The following is an 11,948-nucleotide window of genomic DNA, read 5'->3' as shown; positions in this document are numbered from 1 at the left end:
AAAGCACTGGAAAAACGTAGGAAATTACAGTAACAAACGTATGTGGAGCTTTAGTCACATAATTCACATTTAAATAAAAGAGGGACTTCTGAAGACAAAATACGTTCAAATTGAATTTGATGATCCAATTTTTGATCAAGGTATCCTTTTCCAGCTTTTTGACGTTAACGCTTCTTAGTAATACCTACCACCAGCAGGTGGCGGTACATAAGAAAACATTAACATTTTCTCGACAGCGAGCACGACAACACTTCCGCTTCCGTTGTTTCATTCGCTATCTGCGGTAAGTTTACGGCGCTGCAACCATGGAGGACTCGAAAAACAAAGAGAAGAAGCTGTCCGATAAAAACGAGGAGAATGAAAAGAACAAAGAAAAGGACTCCAAAACTTCTGGAAAGGATAAAGAAAAGAAAGAGGAGCAAGAATTGGTGAGTATTGTTGAATCATCGTCAGGTAAAGCTGCCGGTGTTATTTTGCCTTAGTCACTGTCGTGTTGAGGCAGCGGGCCACAACTGCTGTCATTTTACATGCTTGTGTGATACATGGACATCAGTCTGCTGAGAAGTTGTCAGACGTTATAGCAACGCTCGGGTAGTACAGTTTGGTCTGGACTCTATGGATGTTTACACATAAATGTCACTATTTTTGCTAACGTCTGCCCTAGCTCACTGGCTAGCTAAATGTAGCATGTTTTGCTAACGGTCAACTTGGGTCGGCAGCATATTAATACTCATACATAATAATAATAATACATAGTACGTAATCAAATATTATACACAACACAATACATTACAATCCAATTGCTATGCATAGGCTATGTTGATCAAAACGTACTGACTGATCAGTGCATAGAAAACTATTTGGGTAGCCTTATAGTAATTGTAAAAACCGCTATCATCACCCATGTTCAGGCATTTGTTTATTTATGGTATTTTAAAAAATATATTGTAAACATATTTGCAGTTGTTGGGGTGATACTATGCTGTGTGAGTTAATATATTATACAGTTTATGTAATGTGTGATGATTCATTAAATTTTTTTTACAAATATATGAACCGACTTCTTATTTCACCAATTATTTATTTTCCAGTCTGAAGAAGATAAGCAATTACAAGAGGATTTAGAAATGATGGTGGAGAGATTGAGCGTGAGTATCATGTAATTGTCTTCATACTTTGCATATATGTAGTAAATAACCTGACTGAGCCCTAAACCCACCTTTTTCGCGCACATTTTTAGGAGAAAGACACAGCGCTGTACCGTCCTGCATTGGAAGAGCTACGCAGACTGATTCGCTCCTCGACCACTTCTATGACGTCAGTACCCAAACCGCTCAAATTTTTGCGCCCGCATTATGGCAAGCTCAAGGAGATCTATGAAGGCATGGCCGCAGGGGAAAATAAGGTATGGCTTTGTTTGTTATACAGTGTAAATTGAATTTATATATATTTTTAAAACGTATTTACTAATGTACTGATGTAGGGCATAGTCACTAAAAATCCCACAATGGTGTCCCAACGCTGTGTGATGGCAGAACCAACTTGATCGACACGAACATATCAAACTCTTTCCCAACACGGTATAGCTCGGTTGGTAGAGCGGGGCGGTATAGCTCGGTTGGTAGAGCGGCCGTGCCAGCAACTTGAGGGTTGCAGGTTCGATCCCCGCTTCCGCCATCCTAGTCACTGCCGTTGTGTCCTTGGGCAAGACACTTTACCCACCTGCTCCCAGTGCCACCCACACTGGTTTGAATGTAACTTAGATATTGGGTTTCACTATGTAAAGCGCTTTGAGTCACTTGAGAAAAAGCGCTATATAAATGTAATTCACTTCACTTCACACAAAACGGCGATCAATTGGCCAGCACAAATTTGTTGGCACACTCTACTAAAAGGAGATTTGTTTCACCAAAGTACTCTTTCTAAAGCAGTGCTTCTCAGTTATTTCTCTTACTCCCCCACACCTCAGGAAGAAGAAAACATTTTTGATCCACCATGACTATAAATACGATTCTTTTTCGATAAAATTGTTATAAGTACACCTCTGCATAAAATTGTATCCTTATTAACATTAAATAAAACAGGTAAAGAAAATAGATAGAAATAAATATAGATCACTTACAACAAAGAATAACTTAATTATCATTGTTTATTAGTCAGTAAATTAAAAGCTATAAAGTGCATCAATTTGCCTCAAATTAAAAATGTTTTTAATCTTTCTTAAACCATAAAAAATGTTTGAGCGACTTTTGACTCATTTGATACTGTACTAAAAATTAAAATACAATTAAACTCAATAAATTATCCATCCATCCATTTTCTTCCGCTTATCCGAGGTTGGGTTGCTGGGGCAGCAGCCTAAGCAGAGAAGCCCAGACTTCCCTTTCCCCAGCCACTTCGTCCAGCTCCTCCCGGGGAATCCCGAGGCATTCCCATTCCCGTGTCCTGGGTCTTCTCCGTGGCCTCCTGCTGTTCGGACGTGCCCTAAACACCTCCCTAAGGAGGCGTTCGGGTGGCATCCTGAGCAGATGCCCGAACCACCTCATCTGGCTCCTCTCGATGTGGAGGAGCAGCGGCTTTACTTTGAGCTCCTCCCGGATGACAGAGCTTCTCACCCTATCTCTAAGGGAGAGACCCGGCGGAGGAAACTCATTTCGGCCGCTTGTACGCATGATCTTGTCCTTTCGGTCATAACCTAAAGCTCATGACCATAGGTGAGGATGGGAACGTAGATCGACCGGTAAATTAGAGCTGTGCCTTCCGGCTCAGCTCCTTCTTCACCACAACGGCTCAATACAGCGTCCGCATTACTGAAGACGCCGCACCGATCCGCCTGTCGATCTCACGAACCACTCTTCCCTCACTTGTGAACAAGACTCCTAGGTACTTGAACTCCTCCACTTGGGGAAAGATCTCATCCCCAACTTGGAGATGGTACTCCACCCTTTTCCGGGCGAGAACCATAGACTCGAACTTCGAGGTGCTGATTCTCATCCCAGTCGTTTCACACTCGTCTGTGAACCGATCCAGTGAGAGCTGAAGATCCTGGCCAGTTGAGCCTTCAGGACCACATCATCTGCAAAAAGCAGAGACCTAATCCTGCAGCCACCAAACCGGATCCCCTCAACGCCCTGACTGCGCCTAGAAATTCTGTCCATAAAGGTTATGAACAGAATCGGTGACAAAGGGCAACCTTGGCGGAGTCCAACCCTCACTGGAAACGGGTCCGACTTGCTGCTGGCAATGCGGACCAAGCTCAGACACTGATCATACAGGGAGCGGACCGCCACAATCAGACAGTCCGATACTCCATACTCTCTGAGCACTCCCCACAGGACTTCCCTGGGGACACGGTCGAATGCCTTCTCCAAGTCCACAAAGCACATGTAGACTGGTTGGGCAAACTCCCATGCACCCTCAAGGACCCTGCCGAGAGTATAGAGCTGGTCTACCGCTCCACGACCAGGACGAAAACCACACTGTTCCTTCTGGAGCCGAGGTTCGACTATCCGGCGTAGCCTCCTCTCCAGTACACCTGAATAGACCTTACCGGAAAGGCTGAGGAGTGTGATCCCACAATAGTTGAAACACACCCTCCGGTTCCCCTTCTTAAAGAGAGGAACCTCCACCCCGGTATGCCAATCCGGAGGTACCGCCCCCCATGTCCACGCGATGTTGCAGAGTCTTGTCAACCAAGACCGCTCCACAGCATCCAGAGCCTTAAGGAACTCCGGGCGGTTCTCATTCACCCCCGGGGCCTTGCCACCAAGGAGCTTTTTAACTACTTCAGCAACCTTAGCCCCAGAAATAGGAGAGCCCACCACAGATTCCCCAGGCTGGGATTGAGGAGGTCTTCGAATGATTCCCTCCACCGATCCACAACAGCCGCAGTAAAGGTCAGCAGCACACCATCCTCACCATACACGGTGTTGACAGTGCACTGTCCCCACCATCGGAGCCAGCTCACCACCAAGCTAGCTTATGTAGCCGAGGATCGGACCGCCAAGTGCCCTGTTTTCGGCTTCCGCCCAGCTCACACTACACCCGACCTCTACGGCCCCTCCTATGAGAGGTGAGCCCATTGGAGGAGGGACCCACGTTGCCTCTTCGGGCTGAGCCCGGCCGGGCCCCATGGGGACAGACCCGGCCACCAGGTGCTCGCCATCGTGCCCCACCTCCGGGCCTGGCTCCAGAGGGGAGCCCCGATGGCCCGCGTCCGGGCGAGGGAAATGTAGGTCCTCGATTTGTACTTTTCATAAAGGTCTTTGAGCTGCTCTTTGTCTGATCCCTCACCTAGGACATGTTTGTCTTGGGAGACCCTACCAGAGGGCATAGAAGCCCCTGGACAATATAGCTCCTAGGATCATTGGGACACGCAAACTCCTCTGGCAGCTCAGAAAGGAGTCAATAAATTATAGTATATTCAAATAGATCAGCAACATTAACTCGGAGTACAATATATAAAACACTTTAACCTGCAAAACAAAAATTTGTTAAACAATTTGTGCTGTGTTTTTTTTTCTTTAATAAAAATGAGAATGTTAGGAATAATGTGCTACAATAAGGATGTTTTGTAGTACACAGCTTTTTGAAGCAAGGTTTTAAATAGGGATCGGCCAATTATCGGTGCTGATATTTAGCATTTTGACGTATATCGGTATCGGCCTCTTTTCAATAGCTTTTAGTTAAAATGAATATCGGATCCAAATATCTGTTATCAGCCTCCTTTGCTACTAATAATTGGTATCGGCCCTGAAAAACCATATCGGTCAATCTCTAGTTTGAAGCAGGATATTGAATGACACTGCTAAAGCATGTTAAAGAACTGGCCTAAAGTATCATACCAATGAGAAAAATACTTAAATTGGGGCTTCTTCTGCAAAGCACTTAAGGGTTCACAACATACAGCTCGCTACAAACCAATCTCACACAACCTTCAGGACCTTTGTAAAAAATAACTGACACAATTGCCCAGGGGACTGCAAAAACTGCGCACCAATTTTATTATCTCGTGGCCAAAAGTTTTGAACTGTAGATACATTGTACAAGGTACCATCAAGTTGACTAGTGATGACATAAATGTAAATGCAACATGATAAATAATGAATAGGTATTGTGATTAATCCATAGCCACCCTCTGGTTAATGTGATTTTTAAAATGTTAATTATTTGACAGCTCTAAAAATATCAAAAAGCTTATTTTTAAGCTTCTCACTCTTTTTCTGTTTGCAGCATTTTTGTGCCGATGTGGTGTCAGTGCTGGCCATGACCATGAGTGGTGAGAGGGAGTGTCTCAAGTATCGCCTGCTGGGCTCCCAGGAAGAGTTGGCTTCCTGGGGACACGAATATGTACGGTAAGTGATGTGTGTGTTTTTTAAAGGGCTTTATGAGCGAAATAGTGAGTGTAGCTGCATTGTTAGCCACCTTGTACTTGCCTTATTAACAACTTGGAATGCATTAAAAAAAACGAAAATTCCCCCAAAAAGTGCAGTTCTCCTTTTAAATAATTAAATGTTGTCAAAAAATAATTAAGTATTACATTCAAATATAAAATCATAATAGTTGCAGCAAAACCAGCATCAATATAAAAAAACCCCGACTTGCTTGTGTAGTAATGTTGATGCTCACAATTCCGGGGCTCATGAAGGCACCTTGTTTGTCATGACTGTGATTGTTCCATAATGATAAAGTGCTGTATTGTTGTTGTTGTTGCTGTTGCTACCGCTGGCGGTGTTAAGGTTAACAACAAAGTTTAAAAAGAGCGTCAGACAAGACTTGCAAGACATTGCTTGCATAATTTTTCTGTCGAGCACTTGCTGCAAGTGGCTGATTTTGCTTCATTTAGCACCAACATGATGCACCAATGGCTATTTATTTTTTCGGTCTGGTTATGGCACCATCCCTAGGAAAGAGGAGAGTATTTTTGTACATTCCCTTCTGTGGTGGTTTCAGGCACCTGGCTGGGGAGGTGGCAAAAGAATGGCAGGAGGTGGAGGAGAACGATAAAACCCAGCAGGAGACGTTGCTGAAACTGGTGAAGGAGATCGTACCTTACAACATGGCGCACAATGCTGAGCACGAAGCTTGTGATCTGCTGATGGAAATTGAGAGGCTGGACATGCTAGAAGACTACATTGATGAGAATGCATATGGCAAAGTCTGCCTTTATCTCACCAGGTACGTGCGACCATTATATATGACAGAGGTGTGGACTCGAGTCACATGACTTGGACTCGAGTCAGACTCGAGTCATGAATTTGATGACTTTAGACTCGACTTGACAAAATGTAAAGAGACTTGCAACTCAACTTAGACTTTAACATCAATGACTTGTGACTTCACTTAGACTTGAGCCTTTTGACTTGACATGACTTGCTACTTTCCCCAAAACCTAAAGTTTAAAAAGTTATTTGGGAGAGCTCCGTAGCTTTCATTTTGTACGTGTCTGTTTATCAGCGTGTGTGCTGCGTGTCAGCGTGTGTGCGCTCAGTACAACAGCCAATCAAATTAGATCTACATTGTTTTCATCACACAGCATTCAGCCAATCAAATTGCAGGACAACCAATGAACAAGAGTTGTCAAACAACGCGCCAGTGAGAAAGATTTATACCAAAGTTGGTTTCGTTCGGGTATAAAAACTACGACCTGGTCAACAAAAAACGAATTGCCGTATGCAAATCACACAGTTCGAATATTACAGACGGAGACGCAACAACTTCCAACTTCGTTCGACATTTGAAGTTGCACAAAGAAGGGTAAGTTTTGAATGTAAGCTAACGTTTATTGGCTAAGTAACATGACTTTTATTTGCTGTGTAGTTAAATCAGTGAGGCTGTAAACTCACTGCTAACGTCATAACCATAGACATCTTATAAGTAGACGCAGCATCGAGCGCTACTGCTTACTGGCGCAGACGAGACGCGGGGCCGCCATCTTGGAGTGGTGATCCGCTCCACTCAGTGCAATTCATTTGGCAGGAGCAATGAACTGTCAGGGCATTTAATTCATTTTACCTCACTGATTACCACTCATTTTCACGCGCTTTTTTGTCATACGTGTAGCTATGATAACGGACACATGTTTTATTATTCATAGTTTGCTTAACAGTAATAGAATATTCTTATATGCTATAAGTGACCAGATGTCCGAGATCAAAACTGGGAATATAAGCCCAGAGAAGGGGGAAAAAAACGGTCAGCTATTTTTAAGTTGAAGAAACAATATAATTACGTTATATATACATGCGTATATCCTACATAAACAATGTATGAATACATTAGAGGCCTACTGAAATGAATTTTTTTTATTTAAACGGGGATAGCAGATCTATTCTATGTGTCATACTTGATCATTTCGCGATATTGCCATATTTTTGCTGAAAGGATTTAGTATAGAACAACGACGATAAAGATTGCAACTTTTGGTATCTGATAAAAAAAAGGCTTGCACCTACCGGAAGTAGCGTGACGTAGTCAGTTGAACATATACGCAAAGTTCCCTATTGTTTACAATGATGGCCGCATGAAGTGAGAGAGATTCGGACCGAGAAAGCGACAATTTCCCCATTAATTTGAGCGAGGATGAAAGATTTGTGGATGAGTAAAGTGCAAGTGAAGGACTAGTGGGGAGTTGAAGCTATTCAGATAGGGAAGATGCTGTGAGAGCCGGGGGTGACCTGATATTCAGCTGGGAATGACTACAACAGTAAATAAACACAAGACATATATATACTCTATTAGCCACAACACAACCAGGCTTATATTTAATATGCCACAAATTAATCCTGCATAAAAACACCTGCGTGTTTGTTATGCTAGCTCCTAGCTCCTCTGCTAGCTCCTAGCTCCATAGAACACGCCAATACAATTCAAACACCTGATCAACACACACAATCACTCAGCCCAAAAGACCGTTTACCTAACCCAAGGTTCATAAAGCTTATATATTTTTAAAAAGTTACGTACGTGACGCGCACATACGGTCAAGTTATCGAATGTTTAGCAGCCAAGGCTGCATACTCACGGTACCTGATATTCAGCTGGGAATGACTACAACAGTAAATAAACACAAGACATATATATACTCTATTAGCCACAACACAACCAGGCTTATATTTAATATGCCACAAATTAATCCTGCATAATAACACCTGCGTGTTTGTTATGCTAGCTCCTAGCTCCTCTGCTAGCTCCTAGCTCCATAGAACACGCCAATACAATTCAAACACCCGATCAACACACACAATCACTCAGCCCAAAAGACCGTTCACCTAACCCAAGGTTCATAAAGCTTATATATTTTTAAAAAGTTACGTACGTGACGCGCACGTACGGTACGGTACGTGTTATGCTAGCTCCTAGCTCCTCTGCTAGCTCCTAGCTCCATAGAACACGCCAATACAATTCAAACACATGATCAACACACACAATCACTCAGCCCAAAAGACCGTTCACCTAACCCAAGGTTCATAAAGCTTATATATTTAAAAAAAGTTACGTACATACGCAAAAAAAAGCCAAAGCTGCATACTCACAGTAGCACGTCTGCGTCTTTGTCATCCAAATCAAAGTAATCCTGGTAAGAGTCTGTGTTGTCCCAGTTCTCTACAGGCGTCTGTGTATCCAAATCAAAAGTCCTCCTGGTTAGAGTCTCTGTTATCCGAGTTCTTCCATCTTGACTGCATCTTTCGGGAATGTAAACAAAGAAGCGCCGGCTGTGTACTGTTGTGGCTGACTACGTTCGAAAAATACGTCCATTTCGCACCGACAACTTTCTTCTTTGCTTGCTCGGCTTCCTTCTCCATAATGCAATGAACATGATTGAAACAGATTCACGAACACATATGTCCAGAATACTGTGGAATTATGAAATGAAAACAGAGCTTTTTCGTATCGGCTTCAATGTGGAAGGCATACCCGTGTTCGTCGGGCTACGTCACACGCATACGTCATCCTCAGAGGCGTTTCGAACCGGAAGTTTAGCGGCAAATTTAAAATGTCACTTTATAAGTTAACCCGGCCGTATTGGCATGTGTTATAATGTTAAGATTTCATCATTGATATATAAACTATCAGACTGCGTGGTCGGTAGTAGTGGGTTTCAGTAGGCCTTTAGATATCTATATATCTTATAGACCGTATCTGTTGCTGCAGCAGCAGAGAGTTTATTCTGTCTTGACACTTTGTATTGATATTTTGTATTACATTCTTCCCTTAAATGATCATGTTTACAGTGATTGTTATATATGTATTTTTTATGTATGTCGCTTTGGATAAAAGCGTCTGCCAAATACTTAAACATATATAAACACCTGAAAGTCTTTATATCAGCTAAAACCACCAATCTGTTTCACTGGATTCAGAATAAAACCAAATGCTGTCTTACCCAACAATGTTAGTATTTGAATATTGTTACTTGAAGACTTATTCCTGGTTACAATTACACTGTTAAAGTATTGTCTTATATTTTGCCTAAAATGAGAATGCATCATAATCAGTGGCGGCTGGTGAATTTTGTTTTAGGTGGGGCTGAAAGTTTGTAAACCAAACCCCTGTAGGGGCGTCATCCTCCCCCAGAAGATTTGTTTGTGATTTTCACATACAAATATTGAAGATCTTTGCTCCTTCTCAACTCTGTGGTAATGTTATTTTCATAAAATACAACCAAAAATACATTAATGTTAAATCTTACTTGTGAAAAGTAATCCCCCGATTCCTATTTTCAACAGTCCGCTCATTTGAGCAGGAAAACGCTGAACACCATCTTTGTTTTCTACCTGTCAACTGTCAGTTTAGGCTGCTCGCCGGCTCCTCATCACCACTTCAAGATGCAATTTGCTCGCATCACAGCAACCAATACTGCGTCTACTTATAAGATGTCTATGGTTATAACATCATTTCAAACACAGCAATATGTTGCGTCCACTGCAGTTTGCTACCTTATTCATACTTTTTGTCAAGGGATTTTTTTAAGCAGGGTTGCTTGAGGTACCTACACTTAACGTTACATTAGTCAATGTATCACACACAGTAACATAACGTTAAGACGGCGGTCAGCAGCACCGCATATTTTAGCCACCTACAAAAAGACAAACATAGTCAAATAAAGGTCAGTTAAAATGTATACTATATTAAGAATGTGTACATATTGCATAGGGCCCTGACATCTAAAAAGTACAACTCTGTTCATTGTTATGTTCATGTATTTGTTATGTTTTTCATGTGTACACACACATAAACACACATACAGTATGAGATGAGATCAATGAGATAAGGTAAGAACAGAATAGAAACTGCTGTGGAACTAGTTACAATGCAATATGCCATGGAAATACAATGTTAACACTTGTACAAATAAGTACAGTTGCACTTGTTTTTGCAAATGTGTTTATTCTGTAAAGGAATGAGTTAAATGTTTAAAATTGTTTAAACTATTAAAATGACTGGTTAATAGTGCTATTATGAATTGCAATGTCAGTACTATTTTTTTCCCTGCTATTTCAAATGCACTTGTTTTAATAAATAAATACAGCGGTTTAAAAGCATACACAATCTGTGTAAAAATATTAGTCTGTGGTTAAAAGGACTTGAAAGGACTCGAAACTCAAAATGCAGGACTTGTGACTTGACTTGAGACTTTCCAGTCTTGACTTTGGACTTGACTCGGGACTTGCCTGTCTTGACTCGAGACTTGAGGGCAAAGACTTGTGACTTACTTGTGACTTGCAAAGCAATGACTTGGTCCCACCTCTGATATATGATGCAGTACAGCGCATCTATAGTCCTGATTCCAATATGTGTTTGTTTCCCTGCTGTCTCAGCTGTGTGAGCTATGTTCCAGAGCCTGAAAATTCTGCACTGCTACGAAGTGCCTTGAAGATCTTTAGAAAGTTCAATCGTTACCCAGAAGCTCTCAGGTTGGCCTTGATGCTCAATGATGTGGAGCTTGTTGAAAACATCTTCACATCCTGCAAAGACATGTGAGTATTGAAACGACGTGGTGCTGATATGGTAGGGGTGTAACATAATAATCACGGTTTTAGCTTGTAACTCGGTTTCGAGGTCTCTGTTTAGTTAGTTTTCAGTACAGTAAGGGAACAAAATGCCAAAACATTATTGCTTGTTTTCCGTCACGTGACTTCTTCCCGTAAGTGTAAAACAGATCTTCCTGCTAAAAGCAGATGCAAGCAAAAAAAACAACTACGCAATGGAATAGATCCCTATACTTTATCAAACAAAGATTTGTCAAGTGATATCAAGGATTATTCGTCAGTGGAGTTCCCAGATATGTTGAACTATCCTGTGCTTCAGACATCATTTTACACGACAAAACAGATGAACATTTGGAAACCTATGGAGGCCTACAACTTCTTTGTGTGTGGCTGGGTCAAGGAACTTGATATCAAGATTCTCCTGGATAATCCTGTATCGTTTTTGCTCGGGTAAGGTTGCATTTCATGATTCAACTTTGCGTCTTACAAGGATGGTCCAGGTAAACAATTTACGACGAACAGCACTTTACAGCTGACAGCTGTGACTGCTTATCCATTTAACAAACTTAACAGTTACTGAATCATCTTCATATTTGAATTCTCTAATATTGTCATATGTACTCTTAACCCTTTTGTGTACAAAATTAACAAGAAGGGAGACGTAGAAGTGCCTTTCCTGAGAAAGTTAATTGACCTGCTCAGTGGCATTGTGGTTAGCGTGTCCGCCCTGAGATCGGTAGGTCATGAGTTCAAACCCCGAGTCATACCAAAGACTATAAAAATGGGACCCATTGACTCCCTGCCTGGCACTCAGCATCAAGGGTTGGAATTGGGGGTTAAATCCCCAAAATGATTCCCGAGCGCGGCCACCGCTGCTGCCCACTGCTCCCCTCACCTCCCAGGGAGTCGAACAAGGGGATGGGTCAAACGCAGAGAGTCATTTCACCACACCTAGTG

General features: G+C 42.1%; 1 protein-coding gene across 1 annotated transcript in view; it reads left to right on the top strand.

Moving 5' to 3' along the window:
• The first annotated feature begins 239 nt into the window (after positions 1 to 239).
• The window catches only part of psmd2 (proteasome 26S subunit ubiquitin receptor, non-ATPase 2), a 31,577-nt gene continuing 19,868 nt past the window's right edge, over positions 240 to 11,948 (top strand). Inside the window, exons 1-6 of the mRNA XM_062067941.1 lie at positions 240 to 428; positions 1,092 to 1,148; positions 1,241 to 1,405; positions 5,233 to 5,354; positions 5,953 to 6,177; positions 10,821 to 10,979. Coding sequence (XP_061923925.1) covers positions 306 to 428; positions 1,092 to 1,148; positions 1,241 to 1,405; positions 5,233 to 5,354; positions 5,953 to 6,177; positions 10,821 to 10,979 — 851 coding nt within the window. The 5' untranslated portion in view covers positions 240 to 305. The remainder of the gene's footprint in view (positions 429 to 1,091; positions 1,149 to 1,240; positions 1,406 to 5,232; positions 5,355 to 5,952; positions 6,178 to 10,820; positions 10,980 to 11,948) is intronic.

This window comes from Entelurus aequoreus, linkage group LG13 (assembly GCF_033978785.1).
Source record: "Entelurus aequoreus isolate RoL-2023_Sb linkage group LG13, RoL_Eaeq_v1.1, whole genome shotgun sequence".
NCBI classification, from domain to species: Eukaryota; Metazoa; Chordata; class Actinopteri; order Syngnathiformes; family Syngnathidae; genus Entelurus; species Entelurus aequoreus.
This window is presented reverse-complemented; position numbering and strand designations above follow the sequence as displayed.